We start from the raw sequence: 27,398 nt of genomic DNA on the forward strand, positions 1-27,398 counted from the left end.
CAGCTCCATTCAAATCTTCTGCTCGAAGGAGGTTCCAATCAATATTGGGAAAGTTAAAGTCACCCATTACAACAATCCTACTACGTCCACACTTTTCCAAAATCTGCCGATCTATGCTTTCTTCAATCTCCCTGCTGCTATTGGGGGGCCTGTAGTAAACCCTGACGAGGTGACTGCTCCCTTGCTGTTCCTAATTTCCACCCATACTGACTCGGTAGACAGATCTTCCTCGACAATGGAAGCTTCTGTAGCTGTGATACCCTCTCTGATTAGTAGTGCTACACCCTCTCCTCTTTTTCGCCCCTCCCTATTCTTTTTAAATGCTCTAGACCCTGGAACATCCAGCAACCATTCCTGCCCCTGAGAAACCCATGTCTCTGTTATGGCCACAACATCATGACACCAGGTACTGATCCATGCTCTTAGTTCATCACTTTTATTCCTGATACTCCTTGCATTAAAGCAAGCACACTTTAACTGATCCCTTGTTCCTTCCCAGGAAAATCCTTCCCACTAGCCGGTCTACCTCTTTCTATTGCCATATCTGCATCAACTCTCACCTTCAGTGTACAGCTCAGATTCCCACACCCCTGCCATACTAGTTTAAACCCTCTCGATTTTGTGGTGGGAGAGTATTTCGGTGACTGTGACCACAACTACTTGAGCAAACCTTCCACCCAGGACATTGGTCCCCTTCCAGTTCAGATGCAACCCGTCCTTCTTGTACAGGTCCCACTTTCCCCAGAAGGCATCCCAATTATCTACATATCTGAAGCCCTCCCTCCTACACCAGCTGCGCGGCCACGTGTTAAGCTGCGCCCGCTCCCTGCTCCTCGCCTCGCTATCTCGTGGCACCAGTAGTAAACTAGAGAACACTACTCTGTTCGTCCTGCTTTGCAGCTTCCATCCTAACTCCCTGAAATCACTTTTTATATCTTCGATCCTTTTCCTGGCTATATTAGTGCCAATATGTAACAAGATTTCTGGCTGTTCGCCCTCCCCTTTTAGAACCTTATGACTTTGCTTAGAAGAAAATATCAATTGCATTAAAGGTGAATAGGGTGTAAAAAGTACAAACATCTGTCTCCCCAGCACGTAAGGTGAATCAGTATCCTTTCAAAAGAAGAGAAACTAAGGTTCAACAACAGTGCTACTGTTTCAGTTGGGCAGCATGAGTAGTAGGGATTAATGCAGAATGAATTGCAGGCCCATGCATATGAACATTAATGATTGTGATAAAACAGTTATGCTGTCTGATCCTTCCAACATGTAGGGCTGCATCATGGGGTGTTATGTTGGCAAAATAGATTTACGTTGCATTAATTGGCACAGGCATGCAAGGCACTGTTAAAATAAAGAGTACAGATATCTCTCATGAGGCAAAAGGAAAGGCGAGAATGAGTCATGATTGATTGAGATTGCACCTCTCCATGTCCTAGTGAGATTAAAACAGGCTTTTACCTGAGGCAGGAGCAGCCTAATACTGGTCTAAAGTAGTCATGGCTATGACAAGATGCTAAATGCAAAGCAAACATCTAATTACTGTTCTTTAATCACAGATCAATGATTCCACTTTAGACAATGGTACCCAGCAGGAGTATTAGCATTTATAAGATTAAGAAGATGAGGAGAAAAAAGGGAAAGCAACAACAGCAGAATCAGAGACATGAGGCTCAGGGCTCCTATTGTAGACAAATCAGCAGCCTGGTAAGAGAGGAACCAGTGACTACAGAAACAGTCTGTAGAGAAAAGGTACACAGAAAGCATTGCAGCTACCACCAGAAGCAAATGACAGTGCAGGAGACATCTTTGCTTTTCTAGAGAAGCAAAGCATTTCTACATTTGAGAAGATCTACATTTGAGAAGATTTGCATTTGCACAGCTTGGAAGGAACTGCTCTGACTGTGGGCCCAAAGATCATGGCTCCTTTCAAATTTCAAATGGGGACTTGTGTGACATTTCACACAAACACATTCATGATGTATTGATGCCCTTTACAGGAAGGCAATCCAGTTTTTCCAGTTCATCACAGAACCTGGACAACAAAGCAGCCTGAACCATGCAATTTGCAGTTATTGCTGGGTTCACTCAGCTAAAAGGGGCCATCAGATTTGCACATGTGGTGCTCAGAGTACCCTGCCAGTCAGATTTGTGAACAGGATGGGATTTCAATTCCTCAATGAACAGCTCCTTTGTGACCACATGCAACAATTCTTGCAAGTTTGTGCCCATTATCAAGTGAATTGTCACAATGCTTATGTTGAGCGCAACATATAGCATCCTCCAATGTTCAGCTCTTGAGGATAAGAGGTACTTCCAGAATGCAAGCTAATAATTCCAGTATGAAACCTTCAGACTGATGACATAAATGTGGTGCAAAGCAGCCCATCTGTCAATTAGCGCTATCATTGAACAGAAACTTGCTCTTAACCCTGTGTCTTTCCTTTTTCTTCCCATAAAAGTGGAGAATGTTGACAAATCAAAGCTATTGCAACATGCATACGTAAATACAATATGTACAAAGGCAAAATGAGAATTGTGTTGTTACCAAGGTAAGTAGAGTGTCATACAATGAATATTTCTGAATTGTCTAAAATATTTGGCTAATTTTAAAATTTATAATATTTAAGTATTAATTTGTAATACAAGACGTCCTACCTGTGAAGTTGTGAATGTAAGTTTGCTCGCTGAACTGGAAGGTTCGTTTTAAGATGTTTCATCATCATATTTAGGTAACATCATCGGTGAGCCTCTGGTGAAGCACTGGTGTTAGTGACCCGCTTTCTATTTATGTGTTTAGGGTTCCTTGGATTGGTGATGTCATCTCCTGTGGTGATGTCATTTCCTGTACTTTTTCTCAGAGGCTGGTATATGGGGTTCAAATTGATGTGTTTGTTGATAGAGTTCTGGTTGGAATGCCATGCTTCTAGAAATTCGCATGCGTGTCTCTGTTCGGCTTGACCTAGGATGGATGTGTTGCCCCAGTTGAATTGGTGTCCTTCTCATTTATATGTAAGGATACCAGTGAGAGTAGGTCATTCTTTTTGTGGCTAGTTGATAGTCATGTGTCCTGGTGGCTAGTATTCTGCCTGTTTGTCCAATGTCAAAACTCGCTAACACCTATGAAATTCTTGATTCAGTTACAAGTAACTTTGGGTTGATTTGTCTTTCTATACTGTACTGATCTGCTTATCAACAGCACAGTTGAGATCAGGACCTGCTTGGTATGTCAGGAATTGTCATATCATACATACCAATGCAAAATAATGTGGCATGCATGGAGTGTGTTCTATCTTTCGGTCTTCCATCTGATTTGTTTCTTTAAATTTTCATTCCTGAAGATAGGCCAACACTGAAGGGTGTCATTCTGCAAGCTATAACCATGCTATGATTTTGTGATTCCTGCTGGGGTACTAGCAGTATTGTTAGAACTTGTCTGAAAGTAAACATAAACAAAGTAAGCAGCCTGTGGACTGTCTTAAAGAGTCATAAAGCTGCTCAATCTCTTTCTCTCTTTCTTGTAATGCCTTCAACTCCCAAATAGACTAACAGCAAGAGCAAAATTGAAGCTGGGGTGTTCTTGGTTCAACACTGTTATGATATATTCATCCAAACAGATCATTTGGAATCCACACAGCTGCGTTTTAATGTTTATCAGCTGATTTTCAAGTATTTATTTTTGATTCCTAGTTTATCATTGTGGAATTAAAATTCCTACTTTGTGCTATTTTTGGCAATCAATTATTGCATTTGAGTACATAGTTTTGGTGAACTATATTAACAATTCACTAACACCCTATTCCTATCCAAAGAGACAAAGTTAATGCCAAGATATTTAAAACTATTTATAATCCACAAGCATTGAACAAACTGGGTATTGCAGCTTCTCATTGTGTGTTCTATTAAAACACACATTGATTGTATTTAAGTTGTTTCCACTCTCTTTTCTCGAGTAAAAGATTATGATTCAAGATTTCTTTTCATAGTGCCTTAAGGTGACTTACAAAGAAATATGAAATATCAAGCAGGAAATTGGGCTGAAAGTTACTAAGGGGACTGGAGAAAAAAAACTCTAATGGTTCTGTCAGCATCTGTAAAGAGATATTTCAGATCCAAACATTAAAATAAAAGATCATCAACCTGAAAGATTGGATGAAATATAAAATCTGTCCAATTTCTCCAGAAGCAGGTGAGGGCTGGACATATAATGGGCCGGAGGCTGTCAGCAACCTGACTGCTCCCAATTAAGACTAAGGTGGAAAAGGGTAAAAGATGTCCCAATAGTAGTCAACTAAGACCTTTAGAGTAAATAGATTGGATTAAATGCTTGCAGTGGTAAGCAGAAATATCAACAGCAGTGGACCAAGGCCATTAAGCAGCACTTACTTGATCATTGAAAGGTCTATTTATTGTCTTTTTCTCAATGGTTGCAGCCTGACCTGCTGTATACTTCTATTCTGCTGATAATTCCCATTTCACATTTCCAGCATTCATATCAGTTTAATTTTGTGAAAAATTTGGCTTCAATTTGATTTTTCAGAAGTGGGAACAGATATGCCAAACTGAAAAGGTAGTTCCACAGTGCTAAGGTAAGGTCCTTGAACGTTCTGTCCACCTATATTAGATTGGAGTAACCCACAGAAGGCTAAAGATGAAACAAAAGTGAACAGGACAGGAGGCAGAATCTGGGAAGCCTGAAGAACAATTAATATATAAGACGATTCCAAATTGTTCAGTCTCAGTGAAGGGCAGCAAGAGGAAATCATTGAGAGTATGAAAGACAGATAATCATAATGAAAGAAAATTAATGTAAAATAAACCACCCACTGAACAACTATACAAACTCAGGGATGTTGAAGGTCCAGTGACAAAGTCATTCGAGGCAGAACAGTATTAATTTGGCAGCAAATTGTTTATTCATGGGTAGCTTCTGTCAGCCAGCTTCACAGAGACCAATAGATTTTGCAAACACATTACAATGTCTAGAGATCCTGTTCTGCAATCAATCAAATCAACCAAAATTAGTTGTTACGTGAGAGGTCCCCAGAATCACAGATGCCAGTGTTCAGCCAATTCAATTTGTTCCATGTGCTATCAAGAAACAGCTGAAGGCATTAAATACTGCGAAAGACAAGGACCCTGACAAAATTCTGACAATAGTACTGAAGACTAGTGCTCCAGAATTTGCTGCATCCCCAAACCAGTTGTTTCAGTACAATTACATTATTACCATCTATCTGAGAATGTGAAAAATTGCCAGGATATATTGTAAACACAAAAAGCAGGACAAATCTAAACCATAATATCAGTTTACACTTGATCATCAGTGAAGTAATGGAAGGTACCATCAACAGTGCTATCCAGCTGGAATTGTTCAGTAATAACCTCCACTTGCTTAGCAATAACTGACACGCAGTTTGGATTCTGCTGAGTCTTCAGCTCCTGACCTAATTACAAGCTTGTTTCAAACATGAACAGAAAATCTGAACTCCAGAGATGAGGTGAAAGTGGCTGTCCTTGACATGAAGGCAGCAATTGTCCAAGGTTGGCATCAAGGCACTCTTATAAAAAAAAGAGTTAACAGAAATCGGGTTGAAACCCTCCATTGAGTACAGTCATTTCGAGCGCAAAGGAAAATGGTTGTGGTTGTTGCAGATCAGTCAACTCAGCTCCAGAACATTACTGCAGGAATTTCTCAGAGTCATGTCCTAAGACAAACAGTCTTTAGCTATGAAATAGGTGCCGGTATCCTGTTAGCAAGTCATGCTTTATTTACATGTGATTGACACAGATTCAGCCCCCTCAGGGTCAACTCTCAGAATGATCAGGATGTCTTATACTCCTGGTCTTATCTGTTAGTCAGGGCTCCCTGATTGGACCAGGTTAACATCCCCAATCAGGAAACTCAATATCAGATTCACTTTGCTGACCTTGCTACAATTACTACATCCCTCCCCTTCTGCGTCCAAGGATGTACACCTGTTCTTTTTTTTATAGCTCCTCCTGGGCGTTGTAGCATCAGGTCAGGTTCTCCGACATTGTCTCTGATAAGGGCAACAAGTAACGCACAGAAGCTCGCCTCTTGTGCCCAAAGTGTCTTGGAAGCAAATCATTCTCTTCTTCAGGCGGCAAATGCATTGAGTCAGTGACATCCACCGTGTCCATCTCAGATTCTGAGGTATCTTCAATGCTTGACAGACAGGAAGAGCCCATGGGTTCTGGAACAGTTCGAAAAGCTGAAGGGAGCCAGGCACATTTTGTTCCTGCACAGTCTGCAAGTCTTCAACTTTCATATGGTCTACGTTCTTGTTCAGGACTGTTGCAGCTATGCAGAATTTATTCGTCACAGGACCTGACCTGACATAGACCATGCCTCTTACCCATGCAGGGCCATTCCTATGGTTCCTACACCAAAGTTCACCCCTGGAGTAAACTGTCTCTCTCATTTAGGAGAATTATTGCCTCCAGCATTGGTGTTCCTGATGCTGTTTCACCCTCCTCCTTGCCCAGGTCCAGGAAGATCAGATTTAACCTCGTGCAGAGATTTCTCCACATCAGCAACACTGCTAGAGCTACCCTTGTGGTTGCAATGAGGGGTGATCTCTAATCGAATCAAAACCTGGACAGGTTAGTATCTGGAGAAGCTGTAGGCTATTTCTTTAAGCCTGCCTTCAATGTTTGGATTGCTCTTTCTACCAGATCATTTGATGATGGAGAGTACTGATCTGTCCTTGTATATTGAATGCCATTCAACTTTAGGAAATTATCAACTTTTCTGGGAGTCCTTGTATTCAAAAAGATACGCAAAGTTTTTTTGATTGTCGTTCCCATGTTTGTCAAATTAACTCTATGCATATCCAGCCACTTTGACCAAGTCCACAATGACTAAGAACATTTTCTCCCAGGTGGACATACACTTTAGAAGGGAAAAATGTGTATTCCAGGCACTCCAAGTGACGTACTTGGGCTACAGAGTCAATAAGACGAGGTTAGACCCATTGGAAGATAAAGTGAGGGCAACCAAAGGTACCGTGGCTCCCCTGTCTTTGCTGGAGTTTAGGCCTTTCTTTGTGCTGGTGAATTATTACAGAAATTTCGTACATGTCTCAGCCTCCATTCTGGTACATCTGCATCAACTCTTATAAAAGGGTCAGCCATGATATTGGTCGCATACCCAGGCCATAGATTTCAGGGAAATGAAGAAACAGCTAAGAACACCACATAAAGACGTGCATAGCTGACGTGTAACTGAGTCCAGGGTTTATCCATCCATTCCCATGAATGTGTGGGAGCTGCTGGCAGTAATTTCTGTCCTTGTTGGCACTCTGACCATTGCCTCACCAACACGGCTATTACTGCATCCAATCCTGGCCACCAGATATAACTTCCTCTCAGCATCTTCAATTTGGAAACCCCGAGATGACCTTAGTAGAGTTCAGCCAATGTCTGGTGGCGACCTTTGTTTAGGACAATTACTCTCGCTCCCCAAAATAATAAGCCATCCTCTACTATGAACCGGTCTCTTCCCATCTGAAAAGGTTTCAATTCTACTTGTCATGGTCCTTTGGTTTCCCCCAGCAATACCAGGTGTTTCAGTTTTGCCAGGACCAAATCTTTCTGCATTCAAAATCTGATATTGTCAGCTGTGACTGGAAGCATGTCCAGAAAATTTGAGACCATTAGGGACTCTTCCAGTAGTGGTTCCACCAATGGTGTATCTGCCAGCAGGAGGGTAGCTCAATGCATCCACATTTGCTACTTGGCCTCCTAGACAATATTTCAACTTGTAATTATACGCACTTAGTATTGGAACCCACTGCTGAATTTGGCCTGAAGCTATGGATGGCACTGCCTTGTTCTATTTATGTAGACCGAGTCAAGTTTTATGGTCCATTATTATTACAAATCTATGTCCTAAATGTATTGGTGGGACTTCCTAACTCCAAATATGACCACCAAACCTTCCTTCTCTGTCTGGATGTATTTATGCCAAAGTCCTGAATATATATGTTATTTGACATTGGGCCACCAATGTGCTAATACCATCCCAAGGTCATATGGGGAAGAATCACATATCAGTACCAGATCTCAGTTGGGATCATAGCATACCACTTTCGAGGATGATAGCTGTTTTTTCACTTCCCTGAAATCTATGGCCTGGATACATGACTAATATCATGGCTGACCCTTTTATAAGAGTTGATGCAGAGGTACCAGAATGGAGGCCAAAACATGTATGAAATTTCTGTAATAATTCACCAGCCCAAGTAAAGGCCTCAGCTCCAGGACAGACAGTACGGCACCTTTGATTGTCCTCACTTTATCTTCCAATGGATGTAACCTGATCTTATTGACTCTGTAGCCAAAGTAGGTTACTCGGAGTGCCTGGAACACACATTTTTCCCTTCTAAGGTATATGCCCACCTTGTTCAAGTTCTCTAAGTGCTCCTTATTGGTCTTCCTGTTATTAGCACGTCATCTCGATAAATGTCAACTTGGGTTAGGCATTGGAAAATGCTCTCCATCGTCTGCTGAAAGATTGCAGAGACTGACAATATCCCAAAGGCAGTCTCGTATATTGGTGCAAACACTTATGGGTATTAATTGTAGCAGACTTCTGGGAATCCTCATCTAGCCGCAATTACAAGTATGGATGGCTTATGTCCAGCTTCGTGAAGGACAACAATCCCCCCACCCCAATGCAAGGATTGTCCTGCTGCAAAAAGTGGTTGACCATTTGTTTGAAATCCCACGAATTGAACCATCAAGCTTCACAATTAGTATGACCTGTGTTGCCCATTCTGTAAACTGGACTGGTTGGATGATTCCTTCAGTTTCCAGCCTTTTCATTTCAGCCTCTACTTCTGCCCATAAGGCAAATGACACTGCGCAGGCCTTTCAGAATCGTGGAATTGCTTCCTGGTCAACATGTAAGATGGCTTTGGCTCCACTGATAGTCCCTTGACCTTCCTGAAAGACTTTTGGGGATTTAATTAGGACTTCACTCAGGCAGCCATTTTCTAATCAAAAATGTTGAGCCAGTCTTTCTTAATCAATTTCTCAACAATCAAACTTAGGCTCGAGCCTTTTGTTACAATCAGTGGTAACTGAGCCAGCTGCTCTTCATACAAGACTGGAACCAAGTTTTACCCTCAATCTATTATGGTTCCCCAGTGTAGGTTCTCAGTCGAGCCACGGTCTTGTGCAAATTTAAGAGTTGGAATCGAGACAGAATTTTCGTAAAAACTGGTTCCATAATCACCGAAATGGCCGCGATGGTATGAACCTCCATTAGAACTGGGTGACCATTTAACCAGAAATTTATTTTGGTTGATTCTGATTTGGATGTTGCTAAGAAATTTAATTGTTCCAATCCAGACGTAGGCTGATTTTCTAGGATGTGCACTTGCTTGGATACCAGCCTATCAGTTTTCTTACTTAATTTAGGTCTAGAGAAATTCTCACTGTCTCAAATCCATGTATCAGCAGCAACTACAATGGCTTGCTGGTCAGAATCCTGAAGAATATTGCACAGTGCCTGTTTGAAGCCCACTAGGGCTTCAGCTTCAGCTAGTAGGCACATTTGCATGGTTACATCAATCATCCCACACACCAAATGATCTCTCAGCATCTCATTAAGTGCTAAACCAAAGTCACATGCCTCTCCCAGTCGTCTCAACCTCATCAAAAATCCAAAAACGGATTTCCCTGGTTCTCGATATGCCGAGTAAAACTCATAGCATCTCAGAATTAGAGGAGACTTGGGGTCATAATGTTCCTTAACTAAATCAGTCAACTCTTGAAAGGTTTTAGTATCTGGTATCTCATGGAACGCTAGGCTCCTAATAACTGAAAAAGCGGCAGATCCACAAGCTGTCAGGAGAATTACTCATTACTTTTCATCTGCCTCACTGTCATTTACCTGACAAAAAAAGTATTTTTTCACACACTGGGCCCACTCTTCGATGGCAGAATCGAATGAGTCAAGTGTCTCAAATAACGGCATGGTGGCACAAATGCTTACCCAAACTCAAACATTGCGAGTGAATTTCTTCAGGAGCATGCTTTTCTTTCATTGCCATTGAAATAACTCCAAAAAGACCACGTCACCCTTTATTATTACATGGAGAGTTCTTGACACTTATCCAGGTCACTTAGAGCCAGCTCTGACTGAACAAGATGTCTGACACTCATGTCTTTATCTGTCAGCCAGGGTTCCCTGATTGGATCAAATTAACAGCCCCACTCAGGGAATTCATATTCTATGAGGCCCATCTGGCTGGCCTCATTACAATCACTACAAGCTGCTTCATTACTGACTTTCCCTCTGTTATAAGTCAGAAGGTGAGATGATTGTTGATGATTGCACAATGTTCAGCATCATTCACAACTTCTCAGATACTGTCCAAATTTAGCAAGACCTGAACAATATCCAGCCTTGGGTTGACAAGTTGCAAGTAATATTTCGGCCACACAAGTACCAGTCAATGACCATCTCCTACAAGAGAGAATCTAACCTTATCTTTTAACAGTCACTGTTCCCCATGATCAACAATCTGAGAGGTTACCATTGACTAGAAACTGAATAGGACAGGCAATATAAATTCAGTGACTGCAAGAAGAGGTCAGAAGCTAGGAATACTGCAATGACTAACCCATCTCCTGATTTCCCAGAATCTGTCAACCATTTACAAAACACTAATTGGGAATATGATTAAGTATTCCCCAATTACCTAGATGAGTGCAACTCCAAAACAATCAAAACATTTGACACCTTCCAAAACAAAGCAGCTTGCTTGATTGGCACCACATCAACAAACATTCACTTCTTCCACCACCGATGATCAACAGCAACAGTGAGTACCACCTACAAGAGAAACTGCAGAAATTCACCAAGGCTCTTTAGATACCACTTTCCAAAGCCAGGGCTACCAATAATCCCAACCTCCCTGAATGGAGGCAGCACCAACAATACTCAAGGAGCTTGATACCATCCAGGACAAGGCAGCCCACTTGATTGGCACCACATCCACAAATATCCATTCCCTCCACCACTGATACTCAGTAGCAGCAGTGTATACTATCTACAGGAGGCACTGCAGAAATTCACTGAAGATCCACGGATAGCACCTTCCAAACACCCGAACACTTCCATCTAGAAGGAGAACAGCAGTAGTTATATGGGAACAGCACCAAGTTCACTGCAAAGCCCTCACTCGCCATCCTGACTTTGAAATTTATCACTGTTCCTTCATAGTCGTTGGGACAAAATCCTGGAATTCCCTCCCTAAGGGTATTGTGGGTCAACCCATAGCAGGTGGACTGCAGCAATTCAAGAAGGCAGCTCAAGAGCAACTAGGGACAGTAACACAATGCTGGCCAGCCAGCTATGCTCACATCTCATGAGTCAAAAAAAAAGTCAAATAGGGTACAGATGGAACTGCAGCTAGAAGTCACTTCTTTGAGGATCATGCATTGGTCAAACTTTGCTGCTGAAAGCTTTTTGAACGTTTGGGGACTTATTCTCCATTTTACTGATTGCTTCATTTTTGCTGATGTTTCTGTGGGGTTTTTGTATATGGACATTCAGCTAAGATGCAATAACATTTCCATGTGGAATTCCCCTGTATTGCAAGTACAGAAAATATTGAGCAGCAAGAAAAACAGGGAAAGCAAGTACACTCAAAAATAAATCATTGCATTTGTAATATAATTTCACAGTTACTATGTCAACTGCTAACTTGACATGCTACTTTTCCAGCATAGGTCAAGTCCTCACTGTCGGGATGTAATCCAAATAGAAGTTCAATAAGAGGTTAAATGATGGGATTTTCCATGGGAAGTGGTAATGTTAACTCAAGGGCAGAAAACTGAAAATATCTAATAATCACAGTATAGGATGTTAGATTTGACCATTGTGAAATCAAACACATGGTCTACCACAGCCTACCTCCCCACTCCTTAGTTCTTTCAAATTTTATAATGGACATCTCATCCACTCTTTGGTCAGTTGAGGTCCTTGTGTGTCCAATTAATGGTCAGATGGAGGAGTCCCACATTGAGTGGTAAGCCCTGCAGCTTTGGCTACAATGGGCATTTCTTAAACAATGGTGAAGGGTACATTGGAACCTCCTTTGTGGGTCCTTGTGGAACTGTGTGTTCAACAGAGCAACCTATCCACTGCTGGTCCCCTTTCTTCCACCATCCTAATCCCCGCCCTGACATCCATCACATGCCTGCTAACCTGGCCCCGCAATACCATGGACTTATTTCAAGTCTAGACTCCTCATTGTTATGACTGCTTGTAATCCCAGCAGTGATCATCACTCCTACCATATGCTGCTTGGACCACAAAGCTGTTTGGCATCCAATTGACTAATTGTATAAGGGGCTACCTTCCCCTTAAGGTAGGGGTTGAAATCTAATCTTAAGAGCAAATAATGCTGCTCCATGTTAAATTGCTGCATAGCAGTGATCATTATGATGGGCAGACATACCACAACATTTTAGCTATATAGTTGGGGAACATGGTGCTCTTTGCAATCCAGCCCATAAAATGATAAAGTACGAGAACTCTGAAAAAGGCTGGGCCTGTTGTACCTTTCTCCAGTCTGAGAAACTATCAATCATTCATCACTACCCGTTCTGCTGACACTCAAGTAATTTAATTCCATAGTTTCTAACTTCTCCAACAAATCTGTTACCAAATAGCTTTCGAAAGTCCTTGTACACCACATCAACTGCATTCCCTTTATTAACCTTTTTTGTGACCTCATCAAAAGTTCAAGAAATCTTGCATGTTCTTAACAAATCTGTACTGGCTTCCTTTAACTAAATCACAGTTGTTCAAGTGACTTTTAAGTTTGTCTCTAACTATTGTTTCTATAAGCTTCTCATCATTTAAATTAAACTGACTGGCCTGTAGTTGCTGGGCAAAGAAAGATGTAACATTTATAACTCTTCATTCATCTAACATTGCCTCTGTATCTAGGACTAGCAGCTTATGATCAGTGCCTCTGCAATTTCCGCATTTAGTTAGTTAATAAGTTTTGATGCATTTCCTTAGTCATGCTGACTGATCAACTTTAAAGTAATGCCAGCCTACCTAATAACAACTTCTTAAGTTTTAGCACAACCAGTGCTTCAACTATCTCTATTTTTACTCTAACTTCAGAAGCATTGTCTTCCTTCTAAAAAAAAACGAGTCACTTAATACTCCAGTCATTCCCCAGCATTTTTGTCCATTACATTATTTCTGCTGGAAAGACATCTCAAAGTAGAAAGTTGTGTGATCTTTGTTGTAATCTTGACACTCTAATCTTGACTCTAATCTCCAGCATCTGCAATACCCACTTCTACCAACCTAAATTTGTCAGCCTGTTCTGATTCATAGGCATTGGAATTACAGAAACAGCATGACACAGTCCAACAAAGTACAATAACAGGAATGTTTGACTTCAAATAAAGATATTAACTATTGTCTCCAAAGCAACAGGACATCTGCTGGTACCTGTCAAAATAGTGCAAAGTCAAAACAGATTTTGCATATGTATTACCAGTATAAAAAAAATTATCCTGTTCATGTAAGCAATTATTTAAAATAATGAAAATAACACTTCTTGACTTTGGGAGTACGGATAGCTTATATGAAAAAATTATCAATTAACTGCAATATTTTGGCATTAAAAACATATGAAACAAATATGCACCCCACACCCCAGTGTAAATATCAGGGGTGAGCTGGCCCCTTTTGTAGGTGACAGTCCTTTAATTAGGGTGAGTTGAAAAATGGGATACTGGAAAAACACACCGACCGATTCCCACAGCTACCTAGATTACACCTCCTCCCACCCTACCCCCTGTAAAAACGTCATCCCATATTCCCAATTCCTTCGCCTCCACCGCATCTGCTCCCAGGAAGACCAACTCCACTACCAAACAACCCAAATGGCCTCCTTCTTCAAAGACTGCAATTTCCCACTGACGTGGTCGACGATGCTCTCCACCGCATCTCCTCCACTTCCCGCACCTCTGCCCTTCATCCCCACCCCTCCAATCGCCACCAGGACAGAACCCCACTGGTCCTCACCTTCCACCCCACCAACCTCCAGAAACATCGTATCATCCTCCGTCATTTCTGCCACCTCCAAAAATACCCCACCACCAGGGATATATTCCCCTCCCTACCCCTATTAGCGTTCTGGAGAGACCACTCCCTCTGCGACTCCCTCGTCAGGTCCACACTCTCACCAACCCAACCTCCACTCCCGGCACCTTCCCCTGCAACCGCAAGAAGTGCAAAACTTGCGCCCACACCTCCCCCCTCACTTCCCTCCAAGGCCCCAATGGATCCTTCCATATCCATCGCAAATTCACCTGCACCTCCACACATATCATTTACTGTATACGTTACACCCAATGTGGTCTCCTCTACATTAGGGAGACAGGCCACCTACTTGCGGAACATTTCAGGGAACACCTCTGGGACACCCACACCAACCAACCCAACCATCCCATGGCTGAACACTTTAACTCCCCCTCCCACTCCGCCAAGGACATGCAGGTCCTTGGCCTCCTCCAACGCCAGACCCTGACCAAAAGACACCTGAAGGAAGAGTGCCTCATCTTCCGCCTAGAAACCCTCCAACCACATGGGATGAATGTAGATTTCTCCAGCTTCCTCATTTCCCCTCCTCCCACCTTATCTCAGTCCCAACCCCCAGATTCAGCACCGCCCTCTTGACCTGCAATCTTCTTCCTGACCTCTCTGCCCCCACCCCCTCTCTGGCCTATCACCCTCACCCTCACCTCCTTCCACCTATCGTATTCCTAGCACCCCTCCCCCAAATCGCCTCTCCCCTACCTTTTATCTCAGCCCGCCTGGCACACCAGCCTCATTCCTGAAGAAGGGCTTATGACCGAAACTTCGATTCTCCTGCTCCTCAGATGCTGCCTGGTCTGCTGTGTTTTTCCAGCATCACATTTTTCAACTATTGTCTCCAGCATCTGCAGTCCTCACTTTCTCCTTTATTTAGGGTGAGACAGGAATTCTTTGGGAGGAACACTGGCACTTAGGAAGGGCAAGAAGATAGAATTCCGCTATGGGCTAGACATTTAAGTACATAAGGGACCTCATTGGGGCCAGGCTGACAGATCCCTGTCAGGTGGGTTGGGGGGCAGCATACTGAAGTGGTGGGAGAGGTCCATTGAAACAGATGATGTATGAAAGCAAAACTGCTTGGAGGGGTTTTGAACTGGCAGTGGGGATAGCCTCTCCCTTTTAACTGGCCAGCAACCACTAGGTTCCATCTGATGGGCTGACATCAATTACTTGAGCATTGGCCTGTCCCAACCCTCTTTAAATCAGAGCATCAAAACAACCACTATACCTCAGTCCCTACATCAAAACAATACCTTAAAATTGTTTCACTGACTGTGAGAAGTATCTAAATTGTGAAAGACTGTATAAAAACGTAAGCCAGTTTATCTTCTGTATTTGTATCTGTGGTAGTATTTTAGAATGTATTAATGGCAAAGCTCTATTTGTATGAATATGAGATGTAATTTAATTCCAATTATGATGACACATTAAGCTTAAGAGCCTATTGCCCAACAGGCACAGATAATTGTGATCTAATACTTTGGTGTTGTACCAAGGGAGTTCTGCATCTTTTGGATAAGATTTTACACATTTATTATACTCAGCATGGTTTTGTATATGGGAAATTGTGTCTCACAAACTTGATTGAGATTTTTGAGGATGTGACCAAGAGGACAGATGAGGGTAGATTGTACTTTAGCAAGGCATTGACACGGTTCCATGTGATAGACTGCTTAGTAAAGTTAGATCACATGGGAGCTGAAAATGTGCTGCTGGTTAAAGCACAGCAGGTTAGGCAGCATCCAAGGAACAGGAAATTCGACGTTTCGGGCCAGAGCCCTTCATCAGGAATCAGATTTTAAACGTTAAGGACAAAAGGGTAACTAGGGAGAAAATAGAGCCCCTCAAAGTTCAGCAAGCCGGCCTTTGTGTGGAGCTGCAGGAGATGGGGCAGATACTAAACGAGTATTTTGCATCAGTATTTACTGTGGAAAAGGACGTGGAAGAGATAGAATTTAGGGAAATAGATGGTAACATCTTGAAAAATGTCCATATTACAGAAGTGGAAGTGCTGGATGTCTTGAAACGCATAAAAGTGGATAAATCCCAGGACTTGATCAGGTGTAACCTAGAACTCTGTGGGAAGCTAGGGAAGTGATTGCTGGGCCTCTTACTGAGATATTTGTGTCATCGATAGTCACAGGTGAGGTGCCGGAAGACTGGAGATTGGCTAACCTGGTGCCACTGTTTAAGAAAAGTCGTAAGGCCAAGCCAGGGAACTATAGACCAGTGATGTCGGTGGTGGGCAAGTTATTGGAGGGAATCCTGAGGGATGGGATGTACATGCATTTGGAAAGGCAAGGACTGATTAGGGATAGTCAACATGGCTTTGTGCATGGGAAATCGTGACTCACAAACTTGATTAAGTTTTTTGAAGAAGTAACAAAGAGGATTGATGAGGGCAGAGGGGTAGATGTGATTTATGTGGACTTCAGTAAGGTAGGTTGCCCATGGAAGATTGGTGAGCAAGGTTAGATCTCATGGAATACAAAGAGAACTAGCCATTTGGATATAAAAGTGGCTCAAAGGTAGAAGACAGACTAGTGGCCTTTAACCAGTGGAGTGCTACAAGGATCGGTGCTGGGTCCACAAATGATTTGAATGTGAACATAAGAGGTATAGTTAATAAGTTTGCTGATGACACAAACATTAGAGGTGTGGACAGTGAAGAAAGTTACCTCAGATTACAATGGGATCTTGATCAGATAGGCCAATGGGTTGAGAAGTGGCAGATGAAGTTTAATTTAGATAAATGTGAGGTGCTGCATTTTGGGAAAGCAAATCTGAGCAGTACTTACACACTTAATGAAATGGTAAGGTCCTAGGGAGTGTTGCTGAACAAAGAGACCTTGGAGTGCAGGTTCATAGCTCCTTGAAAGTGGAGTCACAGGTAGATAGGATAGTGAAGAAAGCATTTGGTATGCTTTCCTTCATCGGTCAGAGAATTGAGTTCAGAAATTGGGAGGTCATGCTGCGGATACAGGACATTGGTTAGGCCACTGTTGGAGTACTGCGCGCAATTCTGGTCTCCTTCCTGCCAGAAATATGTTGTGAAACTTGATAGGATTCAGAAGAGATTTAGAAGGATGTTACCAGGGCAGCAGGATATGAGCTATAGGGAGAGGTTGAATATGCTAGGGCATTGGAGGCTGAGGGGTGATCTTATTCATGTTTATAAAATCATGAGGAGCATTGATAGGATAAATAGACAAAGTCTTTTCCCTGGGGTGGGGGAGTCCAGATCTAGAGGGCATAGGTTTAGGGTGAGAAGGGAAAGATATAAAAGAGACCTCAGAGGCAACCTTTTCATGCAGAGGGTGGTACATGTATGGAATGAGCTACCAGAGGGAGTGATGAAGGCTAGTACAATTGCAATATTTAAAAAGCATCTGGATGGGTATATGAATAGGAAGGGTTTGGAGAGATATGGGCCAGGTGCTGGCAGGTGGGACTAGATTGGGTTGGGATATCTGGTCAGCATGGACGAGTTGGACCGAAGGGTCTGTTTCCGTGCTGTACATCTCTATGACTCTATGACTGTTAAATCCGATCTCCAGCATCTGCAGTCCTCACTTTCTCCCAGTGGGATATGTTGTTGAACAAAGAGACCTAGGGGTTCAGGTACATCATTCCTTGAAGCTGGCTTCACAGGTAGACAAGGTGGTGAAGAAGGCATTTGGCACATTTGCCTTCATGGTCAGATCAGTGAGTATAGAAATTGGGATGTCATATTGTGGCTTTACAGGACATTGACGAGGTCACTTTTGGAGTACTGCTTACTGTTTTGATCACCCTGCTATAGGAGTGATCTTATTAAATTGAAAAGGGTGCAGAAAATGTTACAAAGATGTTACTAGGACTGGAAGATTTGAGTTATAAGGAGAGATTGAATCGGCTGAGGCTTTTATCCGTTGAGCATAGGAAGTTGACAGGTGACCTCTTTGAGGTTGATAAACTTATGAGCGGCATAGATAAGGTGAATAGCAAAGTGACAATTGACTAGCTACAAATTAACGTCCCTCTGATTTACAAGAAAGTCCATTCACTAATCCAGTGTGTCTTTTTTTTCATTTGCTGTAAATTACTAGAACACATCACTGACGGTTATAAAGACATCTTGAAGGATGGCATATTCTTTTTTGACAAATAGCATGCTTTTCCGAAAATCAGATTAACAATATTACAATTCATCCTTACCATCCATAAGCTGACCCATAAAATTGACAAATACATCACCAAAATGTTACATATTTTAGATTTTTTTCAAGATTTTTGACGACATATCACACACTAAGATGGTTAGCTTTGTTACAAAAGTTTAGTTGTGAGATACGAGTGTCTCCCACATGGTCGCATTGCTGGGTGTCACAGATTTCAGAACCAAGAAAAGGCCCACTCACTATGGTCTTTAATGGTCAATGTTTACAAGAAATATATCAAGTTCAAAAATTACCAAGTAAAAGACTTGATAACCAACTATTCCAACAACATGCAGACCAGATTTTCAAGAGTAAAAACTGGACACATCAGAAGCCTTGGAGAAGTGAAACAAAGCGATGTGACATGTTGAGTGACCAGTGTCAGGAGTCTTGCACACTACAGGTAGGAGGTTACAGGTACACGTGATGACATCTCCCTGAATATGTCCAGCTTTATTAGAACCTTATTGTGTTGATCTCGACTAACTGAGAAGTGTCCAAATAATTTTAATCCAACGTCTCTTCCGCGAAACACACAGTAAGTGATCAATAAACTATTTCACTATTATTGTATACTCCAACGTGCGTCCTTTGCTGATGTTTCCTCCTCACCAAGGAACTATTAAAAACTAGAATAACCTTTCCAAACCTTAATGCCGATGTCCTCAAAAGATTAATTTCAGGAAACTTTGCTTAACCTTTTTTTTTAAATTGTCATAACTACGCAGTGTACACTTCCTGTCAAAGTTCCCTCATCGAAGGCGAGAAAGAAAAACCTGGCAAATTGTTCCTAAACTCGTTGCAGAAAGCGTTGCCAACAATGGCACTCTGGTGTTGAAGTGCCCGCCCAGTGTTTGCCGGGAGATGTAGTCCGGTCGCTTCCGTCCGCAGCCCCAGTACCAGGTTAAATTCCGGTCAGTCAGTGGCGCTCAGAACTACAACTCCCAGATCGCAGTACGTACCCTCGGTCTGGGGCGATGATGACAGCTGGTGTCTTGCAGGTTTCTGCGGATGACACAGACTGAAGGTGGTTAATCGACAAGAGCTCAGGTGACCATGGCCAGGTCCCCACTTCAGCACTGACACCTTGACCACTCTGCCCCACCACCGCCATCCAGTTCAACCCTGACAATTGGGCCTCGGCCTACTCGACTTGGTTGCGCACGGGCCTAGCCTGTCTGTTCAAACATTCGTTTTATTTTGTTTCATTTCAAATCAAAGTTGGGTCGAAGAAAAAGAATAACCTTAAGGTTCGGATTCTCTTCGACTGCAAAAGATGGCGGATACTAAATCTATTCATGAGAGAAGATTTGAAGCTGCTGTCAGCGTTATTCAGAGTTTGCCAAAAAACGGTGAAAGCATTTTTCTTGTGTATTGTTAGTAGAGAAAAGGGCAGATTCTGTCTTTAACAGCTGCTGTCTGAGTAGGTTTGGGTACGGAGTATTCTCTCAGGATCTGTCAGAACAACTTCCTTGTTTGCTCACCAAGCTTGTTTAACCAGGTAGCGCAGATTGACTGCGCTGTAAATCTATGAAATATAATTCTGGATTAGTGGTGCTGGAAGAGCACAGCAGTTCAGGCAGCATCCGAGGAGCAGTAAAATCGACGTTTCGGGCAAAAGCCTTTCATCAGGAATAAAATGTCGAGTTGGGTCAGGTTGCATGTCAGCTCGGGACATGTAATATAACAGGTGTTGCCACATGCGAAACTGGGAAAAGACATTGGTTAGTTTTAAATAAGTTGTGATCAGAGTTAATTATTATAAGCCTGGTGATGCAATTCATGTCGCATATAATTTAGCATATGATATTTGTTTTGAAATTATATTGAGGCATATTAAATACACTGTCCTGCATGTTAATTGCAGGACTAGAATTTTACATGTGATCTGGAGCTTATTTCTAGAAGGATAGAATTCAAAGGCGGATCAGTTTATGTTGGACTTATGTAGAGCTTTGCTAAAATCACTCTGAAGAATACTGAGCTCAATTGTGATCTTTATATAACAAAAGAATGTAGAGATGTTAGAAACGATTCTCGTGCAGTGGTAGCAATCCCTATCTGTAAGCCTGGAGGCCCGAGTTCAAGTCTCACCTGTTCCAGGAGTATGCAATAACATGTTTCAGTGAGTTAGTTAGAAAATATATAGATAGACAATGAAGAGGATGCAGAAATATTTGCAAGGTGGTAATAAATTGTCCATAATGTCCAGGGATGCCTTCCTGGTGGATTAGCCAAGGGAAATGTACTGTTACGGGGAAAGAGTGGGATGCTGTTCAGAAAGATGGTGTGGACTCGATGGGCCGAATGGCCTGCTTCCACACTGTCGGGATTTTATGATTCTGCTGGAACTGTGAGGCTGTAATTACTAGGAAAGAACGAACATGCTGTTAACAAAGAGAACTTTTTTTAAATTGTGAAGGCTTTTCACAAGGTAGCTGTAGCAAAGAGTCTAAAATTTGGGATCATGTAGATTTACTAACAAATTGCATTTAAAAATCGGGACAAAACAATTTTTGTGGAAAGCTAGGCATTAATACAAGATGGAGAAAGGGATAAAAGTTTATGTAAATATGGGCAGGTGTCTTGGCATGAGAGGAACTTCTGGAGAGCATAAACAAAGGAATAGAAATTTGCAGGTTTCGGGTTAGGCCTGTTTCTGTGCTGGAAATTTGATCCAATTTAGTGACATAAAGTCAGATGAAAAAAGATCACTACACCATTTCTCCATGTTCTACTACAGCAATTAATCACAACCATCGCAACCACCTCCATTGCTGTTATCACTAACGTGTTGACCAGAAATTTTAATCTTTGTGTAATTAACCTTTTTTTGTTTTACTCAGCAACTGTCTTTGCTTACAGGTACAGTTCATACCCTCTGGTAGATTGTCTAAGTGTGACTCTGGAGATTTTGTCATACAATCTAGGTTGATGCTTCACTGCGGTACTAACAGCCTGTTGAACATTCAGGCGGGCTGCCTTTTGGGTGACTTATTAAACCAAGGTGACATCTTCTTTCTTAGATTGATTTTTTTTTGGTTTTATTCAAAGAAGAATCATGTGGGATCTCGATAAATTGCGTCAATGGACTGAAAAATGGCAGATGGAGTTCAGTCTGGATCAATGTGAGGTATTGCATTTTGATACAACAAGCAAGGGTAGGGCTTGCACAATTAATGGTAGAGCCTTGGGTAGTGTTGTAGAACAGAGGGACCTAAAGGTGCAGGTCCATAATTCTTTGAAGTTTATATCACATAGACAAGGTGTTTTAAAAAGGCATGCTTGCCTTCATTACTCAGTCCTTGGAGTATAGGAGTTGGGAAGTCATGTTAAGTTTGTACAGGACATTGGTGAGGCCTCTTCTGGAATACTCTGTCCATTTCTATTTGCCCAGTAATAGGAAGGATATTATCAAGCTGGAGAGGGTTCAGAAGAGATTTACCAAGATGTTGCTGGGTATGGAAGATTTGAGTTCTAAAGAAAAGCTGGATAGGCTGTGACTGCTTTCACCGGAGTGTAGGAGATTGAGAGGCAAGTGATAGAAGTATATAAAAATAATGAGAGGTATAGATGGTTAATGGTAGTTGTCTTTTCCCTAGGATGGAAGATTTCAAGATTGGGTCACATTTTAAGGTGAGAAGACAGAGATTTAAAAAAGGCAGAAAAGACAATTTTTTTTACACAGACAGTGGTTTGTGTATGGAATGAACTTCCTGAGAAAGTGGTGGATATTGCACAATTACAACATCTAAAAGACATTTCGATAGATACATGAATAGGAAAGGCTTGGAGAGTTATGGGCCAGGAGCAGGCAGGTGGAACTAGTTTCATTTGGCGTGGACTGGTTGGACCAAATAGTCTGTTTCCATGGTGTATGATTCTATGGCAAATGTTAGTTTTTTTTAATCCATCTCTAAAACACACATTTAGACTGGCATGAGTTAAACAAGGAGGGTCAACAAGAATATATTAAAATCTAGTTGTGTCTAGCCAACTTTTTTTTGAGGTGGTAATGTACAGAATAAAGGGCATGATTAATGAATTTGAAGATGAAACAAAAAAGACTCTGTAGTTGGTGGGGTAGGGCTTGCAACAGGAGGAACAACAAGGCCCAATAACCAGAGCCTGGGCTGTAGAGGTCCGCTGCACTATGGAGGACTAGGTCAGGAGCAATACCAGGGCTCTTCACATTGGTTCCTTGAGCAAGGTAGTGAAGAAGAATAATGTAAACTGCAATATGATAGCAATAGAGTAGTCAAGTGGACAGAAAAATGGCAATGCAATTCAATCCAGAGAATTGTGAGGTAATGCATTTGGGGAATGCAGACAAAGCAAATGAATAATTGGGACAGGATAGGAAAACAACAGGAACTTGAAGTGCCAATTCCCAAATGTATCCGGTTTATTATTTGTGAAATATCTGCGAGATGGCTTTTTGGAGCAGCTTGTGGTACAGCCCGCTAGGGAATATGCAATACTGAATTTAGTTTTGTGCAATGAGGCACACTTGATGAGGAAGCTTAAGGTGAAGGAACCCTCAGGAGGCAGCAATCATAACATGATTGAATTTACTCTGCAGTTTGAGAAGGAGAGAGAGAATTAGAGGTAATGGTACTATAGCTGAATAAAAGCAACTGCCGAGGCAAGAGGGAGTAGTTGAACAGAATTGACTAGGAGAGGAGCCAAGCAGGAAAGACAGTGGAACAGCAATGGCAGGAGTTTATGTGAGTGATTCAGGAGATGCAGCAAAAATTCATCCTGAGGAAAAAGAAGCATGGTTCAGGGAGGATGAGGTAACCATGGCTGACTAGGGAAGTCAGAGATAACATAAAAACAAAAGAGAATGCATTTAATATGGCAAAGGGCAGTGGGAAACCAGAGGATTGAGAAGCTCTCAAAGACTAATAGAAGGCAATAAAATAAGAGGGATAAGATTAAATATGAAGGTAAGCTAGCCAGTGATATAAAGTGAGACTGTAAGAGTTTCTTTAGATATATAAAGGGCAAAAGTGGACATTGGACTGCTAGAAAATGACGCTGGAGAAATAGGAGTGGGGAAACAAGGAAATGGCTGGGGAACTAAATAATTACTTCGCATCAGTCTTCATGGTGGAAAATGCAAATAATATCCCAAAATTCAAAGGGGCAAAGCTGAGCATGGTGGCCATCACCAAGGAGAAGCTGTGAGAGAAACTAAATGGCCTGAATGTGGATAAATCACCAGGACAAGATGGACCACCCCCAGAGTTCTAAAGGAGATAGCTGAAGAGATAGTGGAGGTATTAGTAGTGATCTTTCAGGAATCGCTAGAGTCAGGGAGGGTCACAGAGGACTGGAAAATCACTAAGGTGACACCCTGCTTTAAAAAAAGGAGTAAGGTGAAGGATAGAAAATTATAGGCTGATGAGCCTAACCTCAGTCTTGGATAAGATTTTGGAGTCCATTGTGAAGGACAAAATTTCTGAATATTTGGAAGTGTATGGTAAGATAGGGCAAAGTCAATATGATTAAATCAAGAGGAGATCATGCCTGACAAATTTTGCTAAAGTAATTTAACCTGCTTGTTACCACCTCACATAAAAGAGCCAATGGATGTTATTGACCTTGACTTCTGAAAGCCTTTGACAAGGTGCTGCCCAAGAAGCTGCTGAGCAAGATCAGGGCACACAGTGTTAGAGGCAAGGTGCTAACATGGATAGGAGATTGGCTGTCTGGCAGAAAGCAGAGAGTGGTGATAAAACGGTCTTTCTCAGCCATGATATATTGAATTGCAGAGCAGACTTGATGGGTTGAAGGGCCTAATTTCTGCTTCCATGTCTTATGGTCTTATTATGGAGTCAAAAAGACAGAAGATTCTTTCTTTTTTTCCACCATGGCATAGAATTTAGAAGCTGGGATCTAATGGCAGAATGATATATAACACTAATTATCCCGCAACTAAGGTGCTGCACATGTCTTTGGTAATCGCATTGCAGGAAAGACGTGGTCACACTCTAGGCAAAAAAAACTTGTAGATATTTTTCACCTTTATGATCATAGGAATTCCCAATGTATTTTGCAGCCACTTACTTTTGAAGTACAGTACTGTTGCTTTGAGAGTATGGCTAATTGTACACAGCAAGTTACCATAAATGGTAATGTTATAACAAGATGAAAATTTGATTTTGTGACGTAGTTGAGGTTGAGTATTGATCAAGAATAACCTCCCTGTACTCCTTTTGAAATTGTTTCATGTGAGCTTTTGCATTCATCTGAGAGGACAGCAGAGCTTTGGTTTAATTTCTCTTTTGAAAGTTGTCATGTTGAACAACTCCCGAGTACTCCACTCTGATATAAGCTTTCAATTTTGTGCACAAGTCCTGAACTTCAACTCTCACGTTCATGGGATTCTTTTTGTAACCCATGTCTCAAAGGATTTTAACAATTTGAAAGGATGGGGTAGGCTCAGGCTATTTCCATTGGAACAGAGAAGTTGAGGGGAGAATGAATTGAACTGTATAAAATTGAGAGGTGAGGATACTGGATAGGAAGGATCTATTTTACTTAGCAGGGAGGTCATTAGCAGGAGCATAGGTTTAAAATAATTGGAAGAAAGACTTAGGAGGAGCTGAATCATTTTTTTCATTCAGAGGGTGGTGGGTCTGGACCTCACTGCATGAAAGAATGAGTCGAAGAAGTACTTGCATATGCATTTGAAGTGCCTTAAAGAAGAAGGCAGTGGACCAAGAGTCAGAAACTGGGATGAAATTGGTGAGCTATTTTTTTGACTGCTACGTGCATAGTGGTTTGAAGTTGAGAAGTTATGAGCATTATAACCATGCATAGGAGAGTGCAATGAAGTACAAGTGATATGGAAGATATGGGTGAGTCAGGTTGAGATATAGATAAACCATCATTTCATTGAACAACAGAAGATAATATTATTTAGATGGTGAAAAACTGCAGAAAGCTTCAACTCCAAGGAACTTGGGGTGAAGGTTGGTACTTGTGTACAAAACACAGAAAGCAAGCATGCAGGTGCAACAGGTCATCATAGAGTCATAAAAGCACAGAAACAGGCCCTTTGATCCAACTTCTCCGTGGCAACCACATATACCAATCTGACCAAGTCCCATTTGTCAACATTTGGCCCATATCCCTCTAAATCCTTCCTATTCATATGCCCAACCAGATGCCTTTTCAATGGTGAAAATGTACCTGCCTCCAGCTCTACCTCTGGCAGCTCAATCCATACATGCGCTCCCCTCTGCATGAAAAAGTTACCCACCGGTCCTTTTTTTAAAGTTTTCCCCTCTCATTATTAAACCTGGATCGTCTAGTCTTGGACTTTTTTTTCCACCCCCCCCCCCCCCTATGGAAAAAGACCTCGACTTTTCGCACTATCCATGCTAATGGAATGATGGCCCTTATTTCAAGGGGATTGAAGTATAAGATTAAGGGAGTCCTACTGCAGCTGTACAAGGTGCTGATGTGACCACTTCTGGAGTAATATGGGACAGTTTTGGTTTCCTTACCTGAGGAAAGATATTCTTTCATTGGAAGCGGATCAGAGAAGATTCACTAGGCTGATCCCTGGTATGGAAGGATTGTCTAGGAAAAGATAAACAGGTTGGAGCTCATTTCAAGTTTAGAAGAATGAGAGGTGATTATATTTTAACATATGCTGAGGGGATATTTCTCTTCATGGGACAGCTAGGACCAGAGGACCAGACTAAATTTAAGACTGAGATAAGGAGTAATTTTTTTTTGAGGGTTGAGAGTCTTTGGAACTCCTTGCCACAGAGAGCTGTGAGAACACCTTGTGTATGTTTACGGCTGAGATAGATTCTTGATCAGTCGGAGAATCGAGGTTTATGGAGGAAAGTGAATGTGAGCAATGTTATTGAATGGCAAGCAGGCTCAAGGGCTGAACTGCCTACTCCTGTTCCTATTTGTTCTGATCTTAATAGCTTTGAGGGGCTGAATGGCTTACACGTTCATCTTTTCCTCAAACAGTTGAGTTCAATTTCACAATAATGTCATGGTGGAATATAAGGTTAATGACCTTCGTACTGGTACAGTGCCATTACTATGGGAATATTGTACCCAGGATGTAGGTTTGTTTGCTGAGCTGGAAGGTTTGTTTTCAGATATTTTGTCACCATGCTAGGTAACATAGTCAGTAAGCATGAAGCACTGGTGGTGTAGCCTGCTTTCTATATTCTATGTTTGGGTTTTCTAGGGTTGGTGATGTCATTTCCTGCCTTTTTCTCAGGGGATGCTAAATGAGATCCAAATCCGTGTGCTTGTTGATAGAGTTCCGGTTGGAATGCCATGCATCTAGGAATTCTCGTGTGTGCCTCTGTTTATGCTCTTCCTAGGATGGATGTGATGTTCCAGTCAAAGTGATGTCCTTCTTCGTCCATATGTAAGGATACAAGGGAGAGTGGGTCATGTCGTTCTGTGGCTAGTTGATGTTCATGTATCCTGGTGGCTAGTTTTCTGCCTATTTGTCCAGTGTAGTGTTTGTTACAGTCCTTGCAAGATATCTTGTAATTCTGAGCAACAAACCCAAACAAGTAGACAAAACGTCCAGAAACCCTAGACACTCCCCTACATCAGACATCTCGGAAATCACTGCCAAACTACTCTGACCCCTTGGCATCATGGTAGCCCACAAACCCACCAACACACTAAAGCAGCAGCTAATGAACTTGAAAGACCCTATACAGACAACAAGCAAAATACCGTGCACGGACTGTAACAAATACTACATTGGCCAAAAAAGGATGTAGTAGGTTGCAGAGAGACATTGATAGGATGCAGAGCTGGGCTGAGAGGTGGCAAATGGAGTTTAATGTGGACAAGTGTGAGGTGATACACTTTGGACAGAGTAATCGGAATGCAAAGTACTGGGCTAATGGTAAGATTCTTGGGAGTGCAGATGAGCGGAGAGACCTCAGTGTCCATGTACACAGATCCCTGAAAGTTGCCACCCAGATTGACAGGGTTGTTAAGAAGGCATACAGTGTTTTGGCCTTTAATAGAGGGATTGA

At 41.9% G+C, this 27,398-nt stretch overlaps 1 protein-coding gene across 8 annotated transcripts in view; it reads left to right on the top strand.

Moving 5' to 3' along the window:
• Positions 1 to 18,856: 18,856 nt before the first annotated feature.
• Positions 18,857 to 27,398, top strand: part of acbd5a (acyl-CoA binding domain containing 5a) — an 84,353-nt gene continuing 75,811 nt past the window's right edge. For 4 of the 8 annotated variants that reach the window (XM_060825029.1, XM_060825027.1, XM_060825028.1 and 1 more), the window contains exon 1: positions 19,328 to 19,712. In XM_060825029.1, the coding sequence (XP_060681012.1) occupies positions 19,637 to 19,712 (76 nt within the window). In that variant the 5' untranslated portion in view covers positions 19,328 to 19,636. Of the gene's footprint in view, positions 18,899 to 19,327; positions 19,713 to 27,398 lie in introns of those variants that run through there. The other 4 variants (XM_060825031.1, XM_060825030.1, XM_060825034.1 and 1 more) reach the window with 4 other exon arrangements.

Source organism: Hemiscyllium ocellatum, chromosome 5 (assembly GCF_020745735.1).
Source record: "Hemiscyllium ocellatum isolate sHemOce1 chromosome 5, sHemOce1.pat.X.cur, whole genome shotgun sequence".
Classification (NCBI taxonomy): Eukaryota; Metazoa; Chordata; class Chondrichthyes; order Orectolobiformes; family Hemiscylliidae; genus Hemiscyllium; species Hemiscyllium ocellatum.